This window comes from Pipistrellus hanaki, assembly GCF_964339955.1.
Source record: "Pipistrellus hanaki genome assembly, chromosome: 16".
In the NCBI taxonomy this organism is placed as follows: Eukaryota; Metazoa; Chordata; class Mammalia; order Chiroptera; family Vespertilionidae; genus Pipistrellus; species Pipistrellus hanaki.
In genome coordinates this window covers 13,387,945-13,414,263 of record NC_140518.1, presented here as the reverse complement: position 1 = coordinate 13,414,263, position 26,319 = coordinate 13,387,945, and the positions used below count along the sequence as shown (strand labels likewise).

The following is a 26,319-nucleotide window of genomic DNA, read 5'->3' as shown; positions in this document are numbered from 1 at the left end:
TCAATGATTCTCTCTCATCATTGGATGTTTCTCTCTCTCCCTCTCCCTTACTCTCTGAAATCAATAAAAATTCAGAGAGGCCATAATCTGACCAGCCTTGGTCCCAGTTGCCCAAATCTGCTCTGGAGAAACCTGGGGGAAAGCCCTGCTGCTTCTAAAGCTGGAATGAGAGACGCTTCCCTTCCCAGCCCCTCCCATGTCTTTTACTGGTCTCTGTTCTCTTCCCAAACCTGATTTCAAGATTTCTTCAAAACCCAGTCAATCTTGGGCCACTTTTTACTGTGGCTCAAATTATTAAACTGATGATTTCCAAAAATCTACCTTCAGTCTTATCTCGACTGCGACATCCTATCTAATAAAAGGATAATATGCAAATTAACCATCACACCTCACAAAGATGGCGGCACCCTCAGCCACAAGATGGCAGCTTCCAGTCCTCTTAGTCCAGCCAGAGTCCCCCAGTCTCAGGGGAGGAGCTGCTGAGAGCGGGCAGTGTGAGTGGCCTGGCAGAATGCTTGCTTTGTTGCTGTGGCAATGAGGCAAGTGTCTTGCGCCCAGCCGCAGATGGGCCTCTGGGCAGTGGGTGCCAAGAGGCCAAGTCTTGCAGAGAGCTACCGGTGGACAGATTCATTTGCAGGGCTACTAGTAAGGAAACACAAAAATGTGCAAGCCATAATTCTTGCCTCAAAAGAGTCTTGTCTCAAAATCCCCATTAGACCACTAAAGATAAACCTAAACAAGTAACTATATTACAAGTCATACATGCCACTATATAATAAAAGTGTAATATGTTGGAGAGAATCCAAGATGGCTGCTCGGGTAGGCAACTAGCCGCAGCCGCACACAACAATTTTAATAAAATACAACTAAAATATAAAATGGACATTACCCAGAACTACAGGAAAGTCGACTGACTGGAAATCCTACAACAAGAAGCAAGGAGAAAACCAGAAGGAAGCACGGAGGAGCTGTAAAAGCCTAAGGTACGGAGACACGCGGGGCGCGAGGAGAGGACGGAGCCGGAGAGGAGGGAGGCCGAGTGCCTGGCTGGCGTTCCCTAGCGGAAAGGAGATAAAACTCCGACTGTGCTGGGCCCCTGACTGCTCTGAACCCCAGTTCTGGGCCAGACCCCGGGGACTCAGGCTCAGCCATAGGGAGCTGGGCTGTAAGTCGGAAGCCTGGGGTAGCGGAGAAAGGTCCCGGAGGCGCACACACTGCCCCCAGAGAAGGAACGGTCGGCTGTGCCGCGGGATTGCCCTGACGGGAAGGAGACTGGGGCTCCAGACTGCTGTGAACGCCACCTCCAACTCCACTTCCAACTGAACTGAACCCCAATACCGGGCTCATTGGGGGAGAGCATAGACTGTTTGGCAGCAGGCGAAAATCGAGGGCACCTTTCTCTCAGAGGCGCCGGCAGCAAGCACTGAAGGACCCGCATAGGGCGGGGCTGACGAAAGCCAAAGCTGCAGGCTCCACCCTGAAACCCCGTCCCATCTGTAACTGCGAAATGCGACAACAAAATAGATCACAAACGAAAGAAATGGAGGACAAAAAGCGTCTGGATATAGAGTTCAAATCTACGCTTATAAGGTTTTTCAAGAATTTCCTAGAAAAGATGGATAAGGCCTATGAGGATATGAAAAGAGATCAACTAGAATTAATAAGGAGTCAACAAGAAATGATAAGGGATCAACAAGAAATAAAGAATACATTGTCTGAAATAAAAAATATTCTACAGAGTCCTAAAAACAGAAGGGAAGATCGCAAGAATCAAGTCAAAGATTTGGAACATAAAGAGCCAGAAGACACTCCTCCACAGAAGCTAGAAGGCAAGAGAATCCAGAAAATTGAAGATAATGTAAGAAACCTCTGGGACAACTTCAAGCGAACCAACATCAGAATTATGGGGGTTCCAGAAGATGAGAGAGAGCAAGATATCGAAAACATACTGAAAGAAATAGTGACAGAAAACTTCCCCCACCTGGTGAAAGAATTTGACCTACAAGTCCAGGAAGTGCACAGAACTCCAAACAAAAGGAATCCAAAGAGGACCACACCGAGACACATCATTATTAAAATTCCAAGAGCAAAAGATAAAGAGAGAATATTAAAAGAAGCAAGAGCAAAGAAGGTAGTAACTTATAAAGGAGCACCTATACGATTGTCAGCTGACTTCTCAACAGAAACCATGCAGGCCAGAAGGGAATGGCAAGAAATATTCAAGGTGATGAATAGCAAGAACCTACAGCCAAAAATAAGCTACCCAGCAAAGCTATTACTCAGAATTGAAGGCCAGATAAAGAGCTTCACTAATAAAAAAAAGCTAAAGGAGTTCATCACCACCAAACCAGAATTATATGAATTGCTGAAGGGGGTTCTTTCAGAAGAGAAAGTAAACAAAGATAAAAATTATGAACAACAAATACGTAATTATCAACAAGTGAATCTAAAAACCAAGGAAATTAAAAAAATCTGATGAACAATATTAACTGTTGAATATAATAGAATCAGAGGTATGGAAGGGGAGTGAACTGACGATTCTTGGGGAAAAGGGGAGAGGGGGGCGTGGGAAGAGACTGAACATATAAACTGTGCACGTATGGATGAGGACAATGGGGAGAGGGGAAAGGGCAGAGGGTGGGGTGGGAACCTGGTGGAGGAGAGCAATGGGGGGGGGGGGAGGAACATTTGTAATAATATGAAAAATAAAAACTTATTAAAAAAAAAAATAAATAAATAAATAAAAAGAAGGATTCTGAGCAAAAAAAAAAAAAAAAAAAAAAAAAAAAAAAGTGTAATATGTTAATTAGACCAGCCGTCCTTCCAGATGATCTTCTGGATGAAGCGGGGGCTGAGAGGGAAGTCCGGGTTCTGGGTGCCAGAGGGAAGCCGGTGCCAGCAGCAGGGGTAAGGAAAGCCTACTCATGCATGAATTTCATGCATCAGGCCTCTAGTATGATATCAAATTATAGGAATCACTTTCCATTTTAATTATCAAAGATGACTTGAGGTAACCAAGGCATTACAAGGTAAGACAAAGAATGACAGAAGTAATTATTGAGATTGGAAGTAATCTCAGAGATCACCCATATCCTTTATATATATATCTTTTATATATAACATCTAACATGCCAACACTTATAGAGTGCACCTTGTGAGCTAGAAATTAAGGGATTAGTTGACAAGTTTCTTCTGACATTGTGAAGTACACTGCACTTTCAGCAATGCAAGAGATAGGAAGAGGCATCTTAGAACCTAGAATATATGAAAGATGTTAATGTCTTAGGTGGTAGATGAAAAATTTTTCCCTTAATTTTCTATTTTTCCTGTAATAAGCCATATAAGAACAAAAGAACTTGTTTCGAAACTTTATAACCCAGCAGCAGTCTACCACCAGTGGATAGCAGCCCAACAGCACCCCTTCTTCACCTGTGAGGTACTTCATGTGTTAAACCCCTGAGGTTTAGGTGGTTCGGGCTGATGAACTCTCTGGCACCCACAGACCGCAGCAATGATGGGAACACAAATCCACCGCGTCAACAATGATCGTCTTCCAAAAGAGTTGACCTTGTCCCAACCCTCATCTTGTACATTGTAGTTTCTAACACTATACATTCTCAGCACAGTAGCCTGTCAACAGGAGATTCTATTTATGTATATGACTGAAAACTCTCTCTACTCCTTCCATAACGAGCATATCTTAAGGAAGAACAGCTTTTTATTTTTTTGGTTAATCCTCACCCGATATTTTTTCCATTGAATTTTTTTAGAGAGAGTGGAAGAGAAGGGAAGGGGAGGGGGAGAGAAACATGGATGTGACACATACATTGATTGGTTGCCTCACACACACGCCTCAAATGGGGCCAAGGATGCAACCTGCAACCCAGGTATGTGCCCTTGACCAGGAATCAAACTCAAGACCCTGACCTTCTGAGTCGGTGCTCTAACCACTGAGCTTACAGGCCAGGTAGAACATATTTTTTGACACACACATTCTTAGCTTCAAAAATGTCAAGGAACCTGGCTAGAGCCCTGAACTAATATTGAAGTGCTTGAACAATCTTCATATTTTCAACACTAATCAGTAATGAGCTACTCAACTTACGTGGCAGATTCTGTATCAGCTCAGTGTGGTTGTTTTTGCTGTTTATACCAAACAAATTGGATGCTCTAAACCACATGTGTCAAGCACAAGGCCCGCGGGCCAAATCCAGCCCGCCAGGCCTTGCAATGTGGCCCGCACCGCGCTGTCATCACTGCACTCCGCTGTCAGTTTATGACATTGTCAGTTTATGACTGTTCAGTAAACCATTCGGCCCGCGATTTAGGCTGGATTTTAGATTTTGGCCCCTTCTCTGATTGAGTTCGACACCCCTACCAGTAGTAAAGGCTTATGTGGCAATGAGGAGGTAATCGGGTGCTGGTGTACAGAGCTGTGTGTGTATTTGGAGAAGATAGAGGATCTCCCAGTACAGACCTAGACTAAGAGGGAGGAAATGATAACACAGGCATGAGACAGAGAGCTTCCCCCTGGGCTTGCTATTTTTCTCATCACTTTCACTCCTTTAATCGTACCTCTTAGGCTCTCTAGATCCTGCAAGGTCGCTTTTCTTTTCCCTTTCCCAGAAGTCCACCTGTCTGTGCATACCAAATCAAAGGCCTGGCACTTCAAATGGTTTTATGCATGTACCCAGCCTCTTCTTCTGCTACTCCACTTACCCACTACTCCCAACCCTGGATGCCCTTCTTAAATGACACACTGTGTACCGTATCTCTGGATGAATTCTCAAGGAGTGGAGGAGAGAGGGTTAAGAGTAGAAAGCAAAGAAACTAAATGGAAAAGTCAAACCAAACACACAAACTCTCATATCCTCTCCCTTTGGGGCCTCTGAAGATACACAAACCCGAGACATGAGTGATGGTTAAAAAAATTTGGGTTTTTATTGTTTTTTGCTAAACAATACTAAAAAAAATTTCATTTTGAAGGCAGGGCTTGAATTATTTAATTTTGATCCATTTATTTAATTAAAAAAAAAAGGAAGGGGAAAAAGATCATGGCCAAAAAAAGTTAACCCCCACCCCACCCCCAAAGCTCTAGCCAGTCACATGAGCATCACCCACATCCCACTCAGTGCCCGATACTCAGATGGTGGCACTCTCTGCCCCATTGGATGGCCCTAAAGGCATGGGACAGCAGGTGCCAGTTTTGGCTCTCAGCAGGTTATCAAACCAGACAAACTGGTGGGCTAAAGTCCAGAATTCTTTTCAGGTTTTCTGCCCAATGGCTGAGCACATACAAACTGTCATAAGCTTGTAAAATTTAAAGGGAGTGGGCATGGGCGTAAGAGTAGGAGGTTGTCAGAAGAGAAACTATAGGCAACCCAAGCTTTCTCCTGGGCTGTTGCCTCTGGATGCACTTAAAGAGAGGTGGAGATCGGTGGACTCCGGGTTTCTGATAAAAGAATATCATCCCTCGAGGAGGAGCCGCATGTGCCATGCAAATAGTTCTGCAGAGGACACTGGAGAAAAGGGCAGCTGGCGCTCTCATGTAGGAGGAGACAGGAGAGTGGTGAGGAGTTCTTCTAGTACCGTGAAGTAAGACAAAAGGCGGATGGAGAATCCTGAGGTTTCAGCCAAATGTGAGCCTGGTACACACACAGACTAAAAGCCATCAGGAACCCTCAAAGCCAACTCCCACCTGCACACGCTGGCTCTACAAAGTGCTGCCGGAGATTCTTGCTGTGAAACTAAGTCAAGTTAGTTGCTTGGCTACGGGAGGTGGGGAGGGCAATACATTTTTGTTTTCAGAGGGATGAGGTGGGAAGAGTGGCCATGATCTAGTAAAAAGAGACCTGCAAGAAGCAGAAAATATTTAGAGAACATTTTAATATATATTTTCATATATATATTTAAAGTTAAGAAAAATAAAACTAATTCAAGCCATGCCCTGTGCAAAAAAAAGAAAAAGAAAAAAAAAGGGGGGGGGGCGCGGAATTTAAAGTGAGACCTCTGTCTGCTGTTCTCAACTTAAGTATCACAGTCAGCTTGTTACTTTTATTTTGGAAGATGTAAAGGTTTCTTTCAATCGTTCACAAGGTAAGTGTGGCCACTTGTAACAACAGAATGACGCGGACAGACTAGGAAATGAGAAGTCAGAGGGGAAAGGGGAGAGCCAGGAAGAAATTTTCAAAAATAAAATTAACAAGGTGACTGTTCCAGAAGGGAGCTGTGAAAAGGACATGGTGGACCAAAGTCTGTTAGTCAAGTAATGATTCAACTTTTAAATTATTCTCTTGTTCTTTTTGTTGGGTGTTTTGTTTGTTCAAGTCTAAGATTTAGAACGCTGGCCCTCTGTTAACAAGAGCCAGCAGGAAATACAGGACCCCTCCCCTCCCCCGGCCTGCCTCCGCGCAGCCGCCACCGCCGCCTCCTCGGCTGGATGCTGGAAGTCCTCCGTGTGTGTGGACTCAGGATGACAGGGCAGCCTCCTTCTGTGGTTGTTGGGCTTGTGAGCGCTGCAGGATCTTTTGGCTTTCCACATCTCTAAAATGTTTTTCAACCTGAAAGAGACCAGTCACCTAGGTCAGAAAAGGAGCCAGGCACACAAGGCCTCTCAAACAGTCCGCTCCAGGGTCCGACAGCCCCCTCCTGGCTGACCAGCCTCAGATTATTCAGGCACCTTTGCTTTTGCTGGTGGTGGTGGTGGGGGGTCACTTGTTTCAGCCACAATTTTTGCAGCTTTAGCTAAGATTGGCTAAAATAAGATGAATCTATAAACTAAAATGGAAACTGAAAAGAGATTATTATGATCCAAAAATCCCTCTCCCCTCTTCAGACAAGTGGGGAATTAGTCTTAAACTTTTTACATTCACAATGTTGTCTTTCAGTGCTGTTTGTTTTTACAAATGTTACAACTCAATCTAAAAAGCCAGGTGACATATGCAGGGTCCTAGTCGCCAACGGCAACTGATTTATACCAAACAGCCCTTCCTGAGAAGAACCCTTCCTGAGATGAGAGGAACTGCTCAGGCCAATATCATGCAGTTTCGAAAAGCCACACATTACAAAGGACCATACTGCGAATGACCACACCACCCGGTGGTTCCACCGCTGCAGGAGTGTCTAAGCCACAGCCGCAGAGCAGCACGCTGCATGGAGGCAAGGTGGCAAACAGGGCTATTCACCAGGTGGCTGTCAGAGGAGGAACTGTCCTGCCTGATGCTGGAGGGTGAAGGCCAAGGAAACATTCTCTCCTTAGTTTTGTGGCTCCTTTATACTTACTATTTTGCGTACATGGCTCAGTGCACTGCCCTCTTTGCCTTTACAGTTTTCCACTTGATATGGGGGTGTAATAACAACTTCTTCCATGACTATGATGTTTTTTTCTTGCCATTTACAATCTTTAATGCTGGAAGCAAAAGAGAACAGGTGAAAGTTACCTCTTGCAGGCATCCCACACCTCCTGCTGACCCCAAGTTCCCAGCTCACCACTCAGGCAACACTAGCTGCCAGCAGCCCCTAAGGAGGAAGAGCCAAGAAACATTTCTGAGAATCACTGGCTGGGAAAAGCAATGACACTGATGCACATTTTCTCTGAGGAGGACCCAGAAAAGTTGCTCTGAACCATTAGGGACCTGGAAACCCACAGAAAACTTAGTGGCAGCCCCAAAGTCTAAACAAAATTGAGTTCAGCTAGACTCAGGCCACTAGATTCAACCCGAGTAGCAGCCAGAGCAGGGACTGGTACATTTTTTATATAAAAGGTCAGATAGCAAATTTTTAAGCTTTGCAGGCCATACAATCTCTGTCACACCTGCTAAACTCTGTCACTGTACCATAAAAGCAGCCACAGATGATACATAAACAAATAAGCAGATGTGGCCTGCTGGCTGTAGTTTGCCAACCTTTGGCCTACGGGGAAATGGCACCGTTAGAAAGAAAGAACAAATGCCCCATCTTATTGTGATCTGTACTCTGCCCGCCACCTAAAATGGAAGCTGCTTCTCAAAATGGTCCCTCTCCATTATCAGACAGCTGGGCACTTGCTAGAGTAGGAAAACCCATTCCAGTTCACACTTGGGAAACCCAGGACAGCTGACACTACTAGGCGAATTCCTTCACATACCTGCAAATGTTCAGAGACTCACACCATGGACCCAAACAGCTCTGATGCCAGCTGCCATCTGTGCACCAGACCCAGGTGGTTAAATAGGGTAACAGAAGGCAGCCGCGGGGGGAGGAGTGTCAAATGTTCAGTTTTTCAGCAACTAGGGAAGCTCGTGGAGTCAAATGACTTCTGCTGTGACAAAATGTCTTTTAGAAGGTGGTAATAAAGTGGCCTTCTGCTCTCCCTAACTCCCTACACCACATATGTCAAACACAAGGCCCGCGGGCCAAATCCAGCCCGCCAGGCCTTGCAATGTGGCCCGCACCGCGCTGTCATCACTGCACTCCGCTGTCAGTTTATGACATTGTCAGTTTATGACAATTTAGGCTGGATTTTAGATTTTGGCCCCTTCTCTGATTGAGTTCGACACCCCTACCCTACACTCACCCCAATGTACCATTGGGACGAGCAAAAGAGATATAACTTTTCCTTAATAGAACTGTATAAGCTTTTAGAGAAAGGTACAACATAAAATAATAAAAAGACAAATAGATCACTAGTTCTAAGTTATAGAATACTAGGTATAGAAGGGACCCTTAGGGAAAATCTAACTGAAAACTAAGTCTTGCAGATGGAAGAAACCGAAGCCCAGAGAAGACAATTTGTCCACAATTACCCCACTTTTCTGTATGGAAGGGCAACAAGTACTCACACCCCTGATGTCGAGGTATTGCTAACACACTCCCCAGCTCCCCTGGAGACTTTCAGGAACACAACTACTTGAAAGTCAGCCACCAGACAGCACAGCCAGGCAGCAAACCCCGGGATAAGGATCTCTGTGCTCCCCAACTCACGTCTTGTGAATGGTCTGGAAGAGCTGCTGGCCCTCTAGGGAGACACCAGCGCTGATTGCATAGGCCTGGCTGAGCTTCTCCTCCTTCTCTGTCCGCGCTTTGCTGGCAAGCTAAAGTGGGGGAGAGGAAAGAAACTCAGAAAAGCATTCACCTTCATTCTTCCCAACAGTCAAGCCAAAACTGAAGAAAGGAGGCGGGAAAAGACAGGTTTGGGTAGATTCAGTTTTCTCAGAGATCAAAAGTGAAACAAATACACACAATATACCTGAATAATTATTGCTTTTCCTGGCAAATATTCCTTCCTCCCAATGTTCTGAATGTCTACCATGTGCCAGACATTTACTATGTTAAGCTAGAGATACAGCACTGAAGGGAGGAAGTGAAGATAAGACTTTAAACAAAAATATAAACAAGGTTAACCTCACACAGTGCTAAGTGCTAGAAGGAAATGGAGCAGGGTAATGTCATAGATGATTATGGAGCTGCCTGATGGGAAAGTGGTAGTCTGAGTAAAAAGGTAATACAAAATTTTTATGAAAGGAGAGAATTAAAGAATTTTTATCAGCTACTGTGCTAAAGCTTCGGGTTTAGAAATTAATGTCTCACCCCTGCCTGAGTTTCAGAAACTTTCTGAGGGAAGAGGGGAACTGAGCACAAAGACTCTACCTTTCCAGCACCATTACCTGTGCTCATAGAGGGAAATGAGACTCAAATAAACCTAAACCTGGATATTGTCCATCTTCAGCTTGAGCTGAAGAGCAGTCCTGCTCTTTAGAAAAAGGGCCAGTATTTTACTTCATGTCAGTTTCTTACCTGCCATCTAGTGAAACAATCATAAACTAATAAAAAAAAATTCTCCTAAGATATAGGAAATTCCTCCAAACAGGAGTGGGACCCCGGTTGATCCTGTTGGTCCTCTAATACATTTTTTACCCCCACCCACCACTACTGGTTGTTAGAGACTTGGAGTACAAATCTGTTTGAGTATAAGACAAAGCGAATAGGCTGGACAAGATGGTTAAAACAAACAAAAGACAGATAATGCATCTGAAAGTCAAATGATTGAGATTTTCAGACACATGAACAGCTTAGTATATTGATGCTGCAGCACATTAAAGACATTTGCAAACACACAATTTGTCCTGAAACACTAGCTCCTTAAATACAAAGAGAGGTAATCATACCTCCAGCACATTCGCAAAGTACCTAGATGCTTGGAATTCTTAAACATTTGTATTCTGTTTTAACAGTGACCCTTCAAACCATAAACCAAATATTGTTCTATTGGCGAAAAAGTGAGCACAAAGTATCTAACTGTTTGCTGGTAAAATGAAGCACTTTATGGAGGCGGGGGTTTGACTATGAGGGTGAGAAAAGGAGGCCTTCAACTGGATTATGAGGAACTGGGGAGTGTCACCCCTGCACCTGAGTTTCTGAGACTGGCTGAGGAAGGAGGGAAGTGAGCACAGAAGAGCAAACTCAGAACACCATCATTTTGGTCTCCGTAAGTGAAGTGGGGGGGGGGGGGGGGGGGGAGAGAGAGAGAGAGAGAGAGAGAGAGAGAGAGAGAACATGAACACGCAGCAGCAGTAAATAATCTTTCAAGCCCAGTCCTGCCATTTGGCCCCACCAAGCTACAACTTCACAAAGAAATAAATGCACAGGACTGACAGCAATTCTCTGAGTAGTGACAATCCCACCTGTAGCAAGAAAGCACCCAGGTTCTACGGAAAGAGAACTGCTGGTGGTATATTTTAAGTGACAACAAGCAAAGCTTACTCAGTCACCAAGAAAACCCTGGGAACGGTTTTCTTGAGTCTCTCTTTCCCAACAACCCTGTAGAAGATCTGAAGTCTCCAAGGAAAGAAGGAAAATCGGAAGGGCAGCAGAGCTTCCCTGGATTAACCAAGCTCCTGCAGAGCTCCTGGGAAGCGCCTGGTGGTCAGGCAGATGTTTACCCCATGAGCATGCAGGAGGATCTCACTTTGAGGTCTTTTTTAAAATGTTTACCCGTGAAAACCAAAGCATCTCCCAATGTTGGGTCAGACAAAGCCGCTCCTATAAAGCTTGTGATAATTACATAGTCTGGATACTCAAAGTAAAATATCCTTGCCACCTCCATAGGTTAAAAACATAACATCAGCTATTCAGTAAGAGAAGAGTTGGCTCAGAGAAACTAGGCATTTATGCAGAATGTTTAAGAATAGAATTCAGCCGAAACCGGTTTGGCTCAATGGATAGAGCGTCGGCTTGGGGACTGAAGGGTCCCAGGTTTGATTCCGGTCAAGGGCATGTACCTGGGTTGCGGGCATATCCCCAGTAGGGGGTGTGCAAGAGGCAGCTGATCGATGACTCTCTCTCATCGATGTTTCTAACTCTCTATCTCTCCCTTCCTATCTGTACAAAATCAATAAAATATATTAAAAAAAAAAGAAGAAGAAAAAAAAGAATAGAATTCATAGCCCTAGTTGGTTTGGCTCAGTGGATAGAGCGTCAGCCTTCGAACTGAAGGGTCCCAGGTTCGATTCTGGTCAAAGGCACATGCCTGTGTTGCAGGCTCCATCCCCAGTAGGGAATGTGCAGGAGGCAGCCGATCAATGATTCTCTCTCTCTCTCTCTCTCCCTTCTACTCTAAAAATCAATTAAAAAAAAAAAAAAAAAAAAAAATATATATATATATATATATATATATATATAAAAATAAAAGAACAAAACAACAACAACAAAAGAACTCATAAATCAAGCCAAAAGAATTTCAGGGAGGGGGAGCCATTTTTTGGTAGAGGCAGAATAAAATGGATATAAATTTCAGCCAGAAGTGATTAGTTTGGACAGCCTGAATAGCAGCAACACAATAGTTACAGAACAATTATTTCAAAATGCACACCCCCCCCCCCCCCGCCAAATACCAGTTGCACAATCTCTTCTAAAGCTCTGAAAGCAAAGGAGAATAGATCTCCATGTCAACTCATAGTGCAAACAGATCCCAAATGTTAAATGATATAAGGGAAAGCCTTGGAAAAGTCAGCAGAAATCAGTGTAAGTTAACTGTATTTAAATTTGCTCCAATATCCTCTACCTGTACCTACATTGGTGCTTTGGGCAGACTGGACTCACAGCAAACCCTAAAACTCCAGTTGTCAGTTTACAGACTGTATTTTCATGGCAATCTGAAAAATGCTTGTATTTGGGGTTAAACAGATCAGCTTGCCGAAACCCGTTTGGCTCAGCGGTAGAGCCTCAGTCTGCGGACTGAAAGGTCCCAGGTTCGATTCCGGTCAAGGGCATGTACCTTGGTTGCGGGCACATCCCCGGTAGGGGGTGTGCAGGAGGCAGCTGGTCGATGTTTCTCTCTCATCGATGTTTCTGGCTCTCTATCTCTCTCCCTTCCTCTCTGTAAGAAAATCAATAAAATATATTAAATAAAAAAAAAAAGTGTTTATTAAAAAAAAATAATAATAAAGTAAAATAAAATTCAATGGCTAGCACCATACTACATTCAGTTTCAATGCGAATATGTAAGCTGCTGGCATCTCCCAAACAAAACTGAAGCACTATGTGGTTAGAATCTCAAAGAATATCAAAGGCACCAACTTTAGGAGTACACTGGGTTCAGGCAACCGAGGAACACAAACCTACCAATATTTGTTACTAATGTGCATGTAGAGTAACTGAAATGACTGCTTGTACTTACCTGCCTCTTTTTATGTTGTGCTCCCCAGTAAAAACAGTTATTCCTAGCCTACTAACCTGAGCTTCTTCCTGTGGCCATTTCACATATAGCACCTTGATGCAGGCACCGCAGATAAGGGCATGAACTTGATATCAAAGCACATTAATATTAAAAGGCTTCTAGTGATGCCTGCTGCTGGCTACCCCTTGAGTCAATGAATTAATGAACATGAACGAAACACATCTCTTCCTGCACTCAGTGACATGAAGAGGAAGCAGACACAACAAAACCCAAACAATATACCCGCTATTGTGTTATTTAGTAACCAGCTAGGCCATTTTATTTCCACACACCCAGTCCAGGAGAGCACAGGTGCTGTGGGAAAACCAGAGGGCTTCTTACTACAAATACTTAGCAGGCTGTGACAGCTGATACAACATGGGAAGGAGAGCCGAGAGAGCAACCTGCCGGATGTGACCTACTGACTCCAATGAGCCACTCAGTCTGTCTTCTATGTGCATCCGGGCCTCCCGACCAGCTGCCCACAGAAGGGTTAGGAAGCACTGCAGCTGCTGCCCTGGAACTGCCGGTGCCGCCTGTAAGGCTGGTGGAGGCTGAAGGGTGGCGGACCAGAGCAGCCAAGAACAACTGTCATCCTACGGGCCCATGCTTGCTCCTACTGTTTCAATTCTGAGGTGCACTCTTGGAAAGCCCTCCTTCTTAGCAACAAGCAGTCTCTCACAATGTATTTCTTCCAACCCAGCTGGGTGGTTCAGTTGATGAGAATGCCCTCGTCACATACACAAAAAGTTTGTGGATCCCATCCCTGGTCAGGGTGTGAATGGAGGCAACGGATCGATGTTTGCTTGCTTCTCTCTCAAAATCAATAAACATATCCTCAGGTAAAGATTTTTTTAAAAATTTCTTCCAACTACCAATATCTCCAAGTCTTCTTATTCCCTAAATAAGCTCCTGTCTGAAAGTTTCTAATAAAACTATTCTTTACAACCTTGGATAGTTGGGAACTAAAAGCTGGGAGTACCCCACCCGAAGTTGTAGAATACATAAAAATCAAAACACTGAATCAAACACCGGAATGGTGGAGCAAAAAAGGCCTGGTAGCGAGCACTAAAATTCGAAGAGCTAAACTTGCTGAACAAGAGTTTACTCCATGGTAGGCACCAAGCTACACACTTGGCATGTAGTAAGCATTTTATCTGTACAACAATCCTATGAAACAGGGACTGAAATTACTCCTACCAAGTAGATGGAGAAAGTAGGCACAGCTCTTAAGAACTTGCCCAAGTTTACCAAGCTACAAGTGGGAGAATGGATTTGAACCCAGTCTGACTCTGGGGGCTGCGTTCTTAACCCTGCACTACACTCAACCAGTGCCACCTAAGAGAAACAAGCCTAAATTATTGTTGAAAATAGTTATAAATTTGAATTAAAAGAAAATATTTTTAAGAGAATAAGTATCTTTTTGTTGTTGTTAATCCTCACCAAGGATACTCTTCCTTTGACTTTAGAGAGAGTGGAAGGGAGGGGGGAAGATAGAAACATCCATGTGAGAGAGACACATCGATTAGTTGCTTCCTGCATGCGCCCCAACAAGGGCTAGGGATCAAGCCTGCAACCTAAGTATGTGCCCTTGACTGGAATCAAACCTGGGACCCTTCTGACCAGAGGCTGACACTCTATCCATTGAGCCAAACCGGCTAAGGCAAGAATAAATATCTTAAGACTCAGCTGGCATCATCTCTTTTTATCAGCGAATTCTGGCATTTCCATCAATGTCCCTAGTACAGAACACAATTGTCTGCCTCTCAGTGAAGGGCCTCTCTTTTCTGAAAAGGGCCCCAATCTCACCTTAAACCTCAAGGACATCCTTTATTTCTTTTGTTAAAGGTTAATTCACAGAAATGCTTTCAAGAACAGATCCTGTGTAAGAATGCATGTTAAGTCAATACTGACAGGCATTCCCTAAACAAACCTAAATTATTGGATCCATCATTTTCTTCTGTGCCAAAACTACAGAAGTCAAACAACTCTCCTAAACTAGAATGTTAAGATATGTTGAGTGCTTTTAGGTATGAATAGCTCAAATCCAGGGGCTACAGCACCACCTCAATCTCCAGACTTTAACAGGATACTTGTCAAACCAGCATATTGCTGCTGTACAATACTGACCAGCCTCTAGTCAGTCAGCATATGCTATAGGCAAAGTTTTAACTTTCACAGGTAATTTGCCCACAGCCTGTGAGTAATCTTGAGCCAACCACCTGTTTCAGTTAAGTTTTATTGGAATGGCCATGCCCATTTATTTACATACTAGAGGCCCGGGGCACAAATTCACGCATTTGTGGGGTCCCTCGGCCAGGCTGGCATTGGGGCAGATCAGGGCCCTCTCACCCAGTCCGTGTGATCAGGGTCGGCTGGTGGGGGTGGGGGTGTTGGGGGGTAGTGGAGGGGCTGCTAGAGGTTGGCTGTGGGCATGCACTGACCACCAGGGGCAGCACCTGCATTTAGAGTCTGATTCCGTTGGTCAGTGCGCATCATAGTGACCAGCATCATAGTGACCAGTTGAGTGGTTGACCGGTAGTAACAGTAACTTAGGCTTTTATATATACAGATTATCTATGGCTGCTTTTGCTACAAAGGAATTTGTGACAGATAATGTGTATCCACAAAGCCTAAAATATTTACTATCAGGATCTTTATAGAAAAAGTTTGCTTTCCTTATCACAGCACCTTGCTCACACCTCCACTAACACTGATCCTGCCATATTGTTACCATTAAGGTAAGTGTTGCTGTTCCTCACTCCTCCCAACATGAGATTCTAAGGGCAAAGGCAGTGACTTATTCATCCTATATTCCTAGCACCTGGAAGAGAGGGAATGTGGATAAAAGGTAGAGAAACCTTGGCTGTTAGCGATTCATAGAAGAGTTCTCAGAAGTTAAGTGACTAACACAGGTCACACAATTCACTAGCAGCCCAGTTGTAAAAGGAACCCAGCTCTTCCTACTCCTCACGTTCTATCGCACCACTGTTGGCTCCTGGCATACTAGGCAGGTCCTTTTCTTTTCTGGTTGAAGTGAAATCTGTTTGCTCTCTAGGATGGTTTCTGGTACTTACCTAAGTTAGTCTCAAAATTCCAACCTCCATGCCTAGTCTCTGCCAGGGAAATTAAACCGTTAAATGCCCCCTTCTTAACACTGGAAGAGATGCCACTACCGACCCAACAGTCAAGTCCTTATTTTGATTCATCTCTGTGTCAAAGACGTAGAGTGCAGAGGTGGCAGCAACAGCACACCGACGGCACCCAGTGTACTTGGGCTCAGCAGTTTGTCTTTTCAGGCTCTTCCCAGATCCCCATAATATCAAGAAAGCTCCCTTCAGAACCAAATCCTTGACCTAATGAGGGAGAGCCCTCAGGACTGAGTCCGCTGGCTGTATGCACTGTAGCCTGAACTTAATCATGAGCCTTAAAGCACTGTACCCCCAACTATGGCTGTCAGGTGGGCCCCGAAGTTGGAATGCCACCAAGTGTGACCTGCTTCCAAAGGCTAATGCTTTTTTTAAATGGCAACCATTCTACCTCTCTGACTTCATCTGACACAAACACTGCTTATCATGCCCCATCACTCAGCAGCAATGTAGACCTCTGATAAGGAAAGAGCCGTCTGCTCAAAGCCAGGTGCAAAACTTACTGGCGGACTCTAACCTGGAACTGTGGCCTTGACAACATATTCTCATTAAGTGAACCAACAGGTTATACAGTATAGCTTCTAGAAGCCAGAAAAAAATTGATCTAAAAAAAGTCTTGCTTTCGCTGGCCAGTAGTTATTTCCCTTCCCACATTTACACATAATAAAAACTCCTTCTATCTTCTACACATACCTAAACATAAGGTGGCTAAGTCATCTGATTTTCCTTGGGGATAACTCCATATCTCAACATATTAGGGTCAAGATATATAGATCCATGAATATAACCCACAATGCAGTGTTTATCAACTACCCCAGGAATTTACTTGTGCTTGAGGATTAATCCTCAAATAACAGGAAAGTCAGAAGATTATGCTAAATCTTAGCTTTGAAAATGGTGGAACTCATACTTCCCTCAGTGTGACATCTTACCTAAAGGTAAGGCACTCATGTCCATTTCTTTTATTATTATTTTGCTGTTGCTGTCAATCCTCACCTGAGGATATTTTTTCCATTGATTTTTAGAGAGAGTGGAAGGGAGGGAGGAAAGAGAGAGAAACATTAATGTGAGAGACACACATGGATTAGCTGCCTCCCACATGGGCCCAACTAGGGCAGGATTGAACCGGCAACCCAGGCACACACCCTTGACCAGGAATCAAACTTCAGTGCACAGGCTAATGCTCTAAACCACTGGGCCACACTGGCCAGGGCATCATTTCTTTTAAAAGTGAACTTTGTGTGTTGTCTTTCTTTTTTAAATGTTTTTATTGATTTCAGAGGGAAAAGGGGAGATCCATCAGCTGCCTCCTGAATGCCTCTACTGGGGATTTAGCCCACAACCCAGGCATGTGCCCTGAAGGGGAATCGAATCATAACCTTCTGGTTCATGGGCTGATGTTCAACCACTGAGGCACACTGTCCAGGGTGTCCATTTCTTTTAAAAGTGAACTTTGTCTCTTCCACTTCCTCAGCCTTACCGAATCCCTCCACTCACTGACCAATCTCCAAATATATTTTAGCCAAAAGTAGCCAACTCATTCTTCATTACCAGGAACTTATAAGCTCTTTGAATCTCTTCCTGGTTCCATTTGATCATTCACTTTATGCTTGTAAGAGGCTGACAGTTTATCTCTGGATTTCAATTTTCTATGCTTTGTCCCTTTTCATGACTCCCCCAACACACTATCTCTTCCAGAAAGTCTTCCCCAACTCAGCAAAGTGGTAAGACTTACATCTCGTTCAATGCACTGGATCCGTTTATCGAAACAAATGAATTCATCCACTTGTCGTGGCTGTGTCAATGAGTTCCTTCCTAAGAGCCTCAGAGGTTGAAAGCATAGCTCTTAGGTTCTATGACTGCTCACTCTAACCTCCAGTCCTCAGGCAACTGTTCACTTAACTATGCCACCTCATAACATCGCCCTGGAAATTCAAGTTAATTCTGGACTCCACCAAGAGGTCTCTTAAAAACATCTTTTAATTATTAGATATTACATACTAATGGTATCTAATACAACTTTGACTTTCCCCAATTTGGGGTTGGCAAGTTCCAATATTTGAACAAATGTAGACCCAATACCAGGAAAGACTGACATGGTAATAGCACCAATGTTCTTGGCTGTCTTCCCTTTAACATACTGCTCCCCTCTCCCATCTCGCCCCTTATCCCATAATTAAAGGAACATCAGCTGGCTACACAGAGCAGATGAGGGAGAATAAAACTAACATCTGCCAAGGCTAGTCAACTTGACATAATCCTCAAAACAACTCTATGAGATAGGTTCTAACATCCCATTTTTACAGTGGGCAAACTTATGCTCAGTAAGATTAAATGGCACAGAAGTGGCTTTAAAAACTTCTCTGCTTGGTCCCAATGTTCCTTCTACTAGACCACACTACTCCTGACCACACAACAACATATGTTTCTCTACTTAGAAACATTATTTAGGATTACAGATATTTACTCATTTCATTTTACTAAACTACTCTATAAGCTCCCTAGGCTAAAAACACAGAAGTAGAAAAAACAATGGGACTTTGCTATTAAAATATCAGACCAGAGTTCAAATCCCAGCTCTATTACTTACTAGTTGTATTCTCTTAAGCCAGTAACTCATCCCCTGTTGTTAGGATTAAATGAGATGTCTATTGATTGCAGTTCAGAGGGTGGCATGTGAAAATACTAGTTACCACAGTACTTATTAGCCATATAACTTTGAACAAGTCACTTAAATGGGTAAGACTATTTTTTCATCTGTTAAAAGAAAAAGAATACACCCTAAAGCTCACACAGTGTGATTGTTAGGATGAAATGATATATCATAAAAATTTTTTAAATAAAAAAAATAAATATGGAAAGAAATGAGATGTCAAAGTTCTCTGTAAATTTTAGCACTGAAAAACATTAAGGTCTGATCCCCAGCAGAGCTTACCACAATGCCTTGCATTAGAGATTTCAGTAAATATTTGATAAATGCTACGTAAGAAAACTCTGTTCATATTGGCATGCCCCTAAATCATCTTTTGAGAGCACTATCAACCCACGCGCAATCTATCCCCCGAGAACAAGAAGGAAAGTCCATTCAAAGGACCCTAAGAATCACCTTAATTCTCCCAACCATGAGGACCCAAGGGCTCTCATCCTCAAGCAATATTTAAGCTTTCCTTATGACAGAGTAAACTAATAAGCTATATGGCAAATAAACTGAACCTCACTTATGATTGGCTTTGGTGAGCTTTTGTACTTTTATTTAAATGCTTTTGTCTTAAAGTCAGAAAATTTGGAACATTTTAAGAGGTACAATGTTACTGTGGAGAAGATAAAAGTGATATTCAAAACTTCCGTTACTGTGGAGAAAATGATATTCAAAACTTCCACCTTCTGCAACTCCACTGTCCTCTTCCAAGCTTCCTCTTACATCCCACTGCTGTGGATAGACATAGGACTTCTTAGCCTGCAGTGAACTGCCAATAGAAAGCAAAACAGGCTCATCTCCAATTGCTAGTTCATACCTTCTCTAGTTGGGCTGGAATTTAGTATTTCCTTTAAAAGGCCTTCTCTTCCATTTCCTGCTGGGTCGGAGTAAACAAATATACAGTTTATATCAACAGGTTTAATTAAACAGAACAATTACTACGTCAGCAAGATGAGCCAACATGTGATGGATCTTCCACCGGAAGTGGAAGTCACAGGTAGTGCTCCCCTAGACTATGAGCATCAACAGTTTTCTTTCAGGGGTCTCAGGGCACTTTAGTTCTCGTCTACCATGCTTAAACATCCTTCATTTAAAAAAACCCAAAATCCATACGCTTGAATGAGATGGACTTTTCATGTCATCTAAGCAAACATGTTAACAGCTGCCCAGATTAGCTGTTTTCACAGTAACAGCCCAGCAGGCTCTTCTAATCCTAACTAAATTCAAGAAGGAAACACAAAACAGCTTCAAAGGTTGGTTTCAAGGGGACGAAATATAGCTTACTCATAAACATTTCTGCAACTGGAAGAATTAGAAAGAAATCCAAAAACAACCCTCCAACTTAATTTTAATTTTTAGTTTCTGACTTTTCTTCCCAGCAAACTATTTTCAAGACTTGGCAAGCAGGCTACAATGTAAGGAAAGTAAAGATTTATGGCATTCCTCAATCTATTACTTCCTATTTCTTTCTTGAATGAGTAGCTAAACTATTAGTTTATAACAATGCTAGTAAACAACTAAAACTGACCAGCAGAAAGCAAAATCATAAAAGCAAAGATAATCCACAAACTCAATAACCACAACTACCCAGTGGGGCAAAAATAAGTTTACAGTTATAAGTATGCGAAACAGAGTTTATTCTTGTATTATTATTTTTTTAATCGGGAGATTGGACAGTTTATTTACTTATAAATAAGTAAGTAAATAAATATTTTTAAGATTGATTTCAGAAAGGAAGGGAGAGGGAGAGATTGAAACATCAACGATGAGAATTATTGATCGGCTGTCTCCTGCACACCCCACATTGGGGATGGAGCCAGGAATCAAACTGTGGCCTCCTGGTTCATAGTTCAATGCTCAACCACTGAGCCATGCCAGCCAGGCATATTATTATTTATTAACTACTGTATTATTTTCCACAAGAACAACTGTAAAACTACTTCTGCTCCACCCTGTATTGATATTTGAGGTTAAATATACGAGAACTTCTTAACAATCCTACCCATACCACTCCAAGCCCTCTCAGTTAATTGGTGGCTCTTATAGGTCACAGAGCAGAAAATAGTATATTGTAAATGTGAAAAAATCATCTCTCACGTAATCCTCCTCTACTAATCACTAAAGGTTCATTTATTTAGTGACAGACTTCATATACCATATAAATAAATACTAAAGAATAATTTAGAGCCTATTTCTCTCAACATACTAGGAATAAACTATTTCACTTGAATCTTTTAAAATCTCTTCTGCTAATAGAAAAACACCCAAAGAGTTCCTATACTCTAGTAGGAAGTACCTCACTAAGCCAGGGTTTCAAAAATCGTTCTATTTCTAAGAATGGGATGTTACATATACAACAACCTTTCATATGAAACCTATGACCCTTTCTAATCTGTCCTCAACCATCACTAAAAAACATGTGGTACTTCCCTGGAATTTGGAAAGGGAGCTGTTATCTGCGGTAACTACATTCTGCTAACCTCAGTTACACTCTATTGTTTCAACTGCCCAAGTATTCCCTTGCTTTGTTCAATTCTTAGCAAACACACCATATTCCCAAGACAGGCAAGAGAACATACATTATTGCAAGACTCCTCTAGAGGGAAAAACTTCCACCACACCAATTCAAGAGACTTAAGGCAGCTGCTACTAAAATCAAAAGCCTAACTTATTCATTCAACAAATATTTATTAAACACCTACTCTGTGCAAGGCTCTGTATATTCAGTGATGAACAAAACAGGTATAGTTCCCATCCTGACAAAAGAAAGTTTGGTGAGATAGAAAAGTAAACAAATGGTATACAATTATGATTACAAAAAGGCTATGAATAGGCTAGCATTAGTCCCAGTGTAAAACAAAAGCAATCCCCTTTACTCTAAGAAATGTCACAGGTTGGACTCTAAAGAATATGTCACTTTTGCTTGAAGGATAAAGTACTCTAAGAGAGAATAATGGCAGCAAATTACTTTAGCCTGGGTAACCAAAGACTTCCTAGAAGAGGTGCCATGTCAGTCCTGATGGATAAGGCTCCAGACACTTTGGAAGGAGTGTTCCAGGTATAGGGGACAGCAAAGGCTACAAGTCTGGGGATAATATTATTAATCAACATGAACTTTGAGAGAATTGAAGAGTCAAAAAGTAATCTGGGGGTTCCCAGAGATCAATTTGTACATCTAAAATTAAAATATCCTAAACCTCTAATTTTGTTTAGACCTCAAAATTCAAACATAAAGACCAAAATGAAGCTCTAAAGCAGTGGTTTTCAAATTTTTATAGATCATGAATTCCTGAGGACCTGAAGAATATTCATTCATATCTTCACCCAGGACAAACATATATTCATGTGTGCCCACATTATGCAATTTCGGATTGCACAGGCCACACCCCACCAATTCCAGAAGTTCACTCATAGACTCCAGGGTTGTTTTTTTTAAAGCCCTCTTTCACAAAGACTAAAGCAAGCTCTCAACTCTATTTCTCTATTTGGGCATTAAAAATTTTTTAAAGTCTTCTGAAGACATCCAGGAATAAAACTGAACGTATTTTTTAAAAGGGTATCAGAACATGCAACTGTAAGTCAATGACAAAATAAAAAACAATGGACAATGTGTATATTTCCAGAGTCGATGAGACTCAATTTTCCCACCGTTTTGGAGAACCAGAACTAAGGTTAGTCCTTACCTTACTAACATTGAGTGAAGCTAGGGGAGGTGGGGTTTCTGTTCGGTCATTAATTATTTCCACTTCTGAAACATACTGTAAGTTTATGAGCAAGATGTCTGCATGGTTGGGTTTTCCACTGGAAGAGGGACATTCTGGTGAAAAAATAAAGTTAAGGAAAACAGGGGCAAGCAGAGCGCTGACAACATACCAAAAGAAGCATAAACAACTCAGTTCTCACAAGGCCTCAAGCAAGAGCGGGAGCCTTACAAGAATCACAACGCTCCTCGGGAAATCTCTGCCCTCCACCTTCCTCCCGTCTACCTCGTAAGATCACAAGCTTTTCGAAGCCATAAACAACTCAAAATTGGAAGCCTCAAAAGGATTTGTCACCTTTTGGCTACCAGTTTTATGGAGATGCATAATGCAGTTTTAATGCCCATGAATACTGTTTGTTTTGAACCGAATGAACCAGGAGAGGCAGCGCTTTCTGCTCTTGGTGTAATACTGCTTGTATCTGTACAGTACTCTTACCACTTTTCAGATTTGACATTTCTCATTTTGCAGAAGAGAAAAATATAGCATTAGAAAAGAAGCAGATTCAAGGTGACCCAGCAAGTTAAACCATTCATTCATTCATTCATTCATTCTCCAACCATTTATTAAAAGCACACTCTATGCCAATTAAAAGCAGAGTAATTCCTCATTCCCAAACCCTTCCAACTAAACCACTAATGTAAAAAGTAAAAAGGTCTTATCTGGTCCAGATATGAATTCTTGTATTTAAACAAACAAACAAACAAAAAACACCCTGGCCAGATAGCTCATTTGGTTGGAGTCTCAACTGGATACCCAAAGGTTGCTGGTTCAATCCCCAATAAGGACACATACAAGAATCAGCCAATGGCCGAAACCGGTTTGGCTCAGTGGATAGGTCAGCCTGTGGACTGAAAGATCCCAGGTTCGATTCCGGTCAAGGGCATGTACCTTGATTGTGGGCACATCCCCAGTAGGGGGTGTGCAAGAGGCAGCTGGTCTATAAATCTCTCTCATCGATATTTCTAACTCTCTATCCCTCTCTCTTCCTCTCTGTAAAAAATCAATAAAATAGCCGAAGCCTGTAGAGCATCGGTCTGCGGACTGAGAGGTCCGGGGTTCGATTCCGGTCAAGGGCATGTATGCTGGTTGCGGGCACATCCCCGGCAGGGGGTGTGCAGGAGGCAGCTGGTCGATGTTTCTCTCTCATCGACGTTTCTAGCTCTCTATCTCTCTCCCTTCCTCTCTGTAAAAAAAATCAATAAAATATATTTTTAAAAAAGAATCAGCCAATGAATGCATCAATAAGTGGAACAACAAATCGATGTCTCTCTCCCCCACCCTTCCTCTCCTCTCTCGCTCTAAAATCGGTAACAAATCTTTTTTTAAATGTAACTATTTTTGCTGTATTGGTGTCAGAGGCCGTCTTCCTAAGCTAGAAATCTGACTAGTGGTAAACTAATTAAAATACCAGCCACTCAAATGCAGCAGACTCAGTAGAAAACTTCCTTTTGAAAGATGCTAGTGTAAAGGATTACTCCTCAATAAAAAAAAATCCAAATAAACCTACCTGTGGCTCAAATACAAGACAAAAGGGTGGCACGCCAAAACCGGTTTGGCTCAGTGGATAGAGCGTTGGCCTGCAGACTGAGAGGTCCCAGGTTCGAATCCGGTCAAGGGCATGTACATTGGTTTCGGGCACATCCCCAGTAGGGGGTGTGCAAGAGGCAGCTGATCGATGTTCCTCTCTCATTGATGTTTCTAACTCTCTATCCTTCTCCCTTCCTCTCTGAAAGAAATCAATAAAATATATATTTTTAAAAAGTGGCACATTTATTACAACCAGGAAGCATTTTGTTTCCAAGACTGCATTTCCTGGAGTAATTCAGAAATCATTTCCACCCCAGAACGCAGGCCACCTTGTCCATTCTGTTTACTACTCCTCCTTTCAAAAGGGGAGAGGCGATTTCTTGGAAAAGCCCGGACTCCATGTGTGCTCGACTGAGCGAGAGAGCACAACTTACTCTTTCACCTGTAGCCCACACATCCCTACCTAAGTCCCTGAAAAACGTGTCCCTCTATCTAGACCAGTTTTCCAATGCAAACATCCCCCAAACAGCAATTTTCAAATGACTGGGAAACCTAAAATTCAGCACCCCCTTCCCCGACCGTGACACCACGCACACACACACACAAACCAGCAAAGCAAGCTCCTAGCCCCAATTTAGATCCAAACTCTGCCTTAAGGTTACTTTACCTCCAAACAGGTGAGGCCCATTGAGTCAACACCCCACCGCCTTTCCTTGGACCAAACCCATCAGCAGACACCCCCTCCTAAACTCCATCGTCTTCCCTTGTCCTACAGCAGTTCCTTACTCTACACCCCCCTCCCCACTTGATTTTATCAGCCCTCCTTCCATCCGGGAACCCCCTCCCGCGCGACAAGCCCCCTCCCACGACCACCTCCTCTCCCGATCACTGTGTCCCCTCTCCCAGAGCGTCCCCACCGAAAAGCCATCCGCGTGTCAAGCCCCCCCTCCACCCACCGACCCTCGCACGGGGCCCAGCTCCCACACGGGGTGGGAGACGAGAGTCCCCAAAGAGGACCGAGGGAGCCCCGAGAGGGGGAGGGGAGCGCCGGGCCGTGCGCATGCGCTCCGGGCTCCGCCGTGGCCGGTCGCCCCTAGGCCCGGCGAGGGCCCCAGCCTCCGCCGTCGTCCCCCACCCCCACCGCCACCCCACACACACACGCCGGCCCGGCCTCGGGCTCCGCGCAGGGAAGGATACTTAGAGCCAGCATTTTGGACTGGTAGTCGAAAGCTACCACCTCGCCCTGCAGCCGCTGCTCCTGGCATGTCCGGCACGACACCTGGCTCCCAACACTGAAGTACTCGCCCGGAGGAGCCGCCATCTTGGGAGAGCAGCCGCGGCCGGCGGCGGCGGCGGCGGCAGCAGCGGCGAAAGCCGGGCGCCCAGTGAGCGCCGCGACGCGACGCGCGGGACGTGCTGACATCACACGCCGGGGCGTGGCCTGGCGCTGGGTGGGGCGGGAGCCTAGGTGGGAGAGGAAGGAAGAAATAAGAGAGACTTGAGTAATTGTGTACAGCGGTGGTACAATGGTTGCAGGTTGCGTTTTATTATTTATTTTTTTTAAAAAACTTTTTTCAGGGTCCGTTTTGGAAGTTAAAGATACATGACCTACGTGGAATGAAAAGGGGAAGGAGGAGGGAACTGCAGTCTTCCTTACAGGTACACCTCGACCCAAGAGTTTGATGAATGAACTCTGTATTTTACACGTGAGGAATCCGAGGCCCCAACGACTCCACAGGAAACTTACCCAAATGATTACAGTATACCTAGTTACAAAGTGGTAGTGTCAATAGTCGCTATGGAATTAGCTAAATCGGAATCAGAATCCTAGGTCTGTCACTTGCTAAATTGCATGACCTTCAGCAAATTACTGACCCTACTTTTTTAATCTTCACTGGAGGATATTTTTCCCATTGCCTTTTAGAGAGAGTGGAAGGAAGGGACAAAGAGGAAAGAAGGGAGAGAGAGAGAGAGAGAGAGAGAGAGAGAGAGAGAGAGAGGGAGAGAGAGAAACAGAAAGACACATCAATGAGAGAGAGACGTGGATTGGTTGCCTCCCTCATGACGAGGTACGTGCCCTTGGTCCAGAATGGAACCTGAGACCCTTTGGGTGTGTGAGCTAATGCTCTAACCACTGAACACCCCGGCCAGGGCTCCCACAACTTTTTAATGTCTTTCCAAGAAGAACCCAGGTTTGCACTCTCGTTTTCACTCATTAGAAAACTCTCCAAGAACACAGTTGCTTGAGGAAGAAAGGAACTGAGGAGTCACTTCAACAGCCTCACCCCCTTGTGCCTCTATATGCAGGGCATTACCTACAATAGCTGAGATTTCTATTTTCTCTATGTGTTCCTTCAAAAGATTATTCCAAATTCTGTCGTGTGTGTGTGTGTGTGTGTGTGTGTGTGTCCCCTCTTCTTCCAACATGGTTTTGGAAAGCAAGAGGATGCAAGGAGGGGGGGAGGGCAAGACAAACTTAGAACTGGAATT

The 26,319-nt window shown here is 43.6% G+C and overlaps 1 protein-coding gene across 1 annotated transcript; it reads right to left on the bottom strand.

The window, feature by feature from the left end:
• Positions 1–4,916: 4,916 nt before the first annotated feature.
• Positions 4,917–25,240, bottom strand: LSM12 (LSM12 homolog). The gene is made up of 5 exons (XM_084863644.1): positions 25,027–25,240; positions 22,225–22,358; positions 8,962–9,071; positions 7,282–7,408; positions 4,917–6,560 (listed from the first exon to the last, which is right to left on the bottom strand). Exons 1-5 carry the CDS (start codon positions 25,148–25,150, stop codon positions 6,468–6,470), a joined length of 588 nt encoding a protein of 195 aa, XP_084719770.1. The 5' UTR covers positions 25,151–25,240; the 3' UTR covers positions 4,917–6,467.
• Between the last annotated feature and the right edge of the window lie 1,079 nt (positions 25,241–26,319).

Excerpts from the sequence above, each read along its gene's own strand:
- LSM12 (XM_084863644.1), bottom strand. The coding sequence starts at position 25,150 with ATGGCGGCTCCTCCGGGCGAGTACTTCAGTGTTGGGAGCCAGGTGTCG. Across the intron at positions 22,359-25,026 it reads GTCCAAAATGCTGGCTCTAA|AATGTCCCTCTTCCAGTGGA; the intron begins GTATCCTTCCCT and ends TTTTTTCACCAG. Across the intron at positions 7,409-8,961 it reads TTCCAGACCATTCACAAGAC|CATTAAAGATTGTAAATGGC; the intron begins GTGAGTTGGGGA and ends TTTTGCTTCCAG.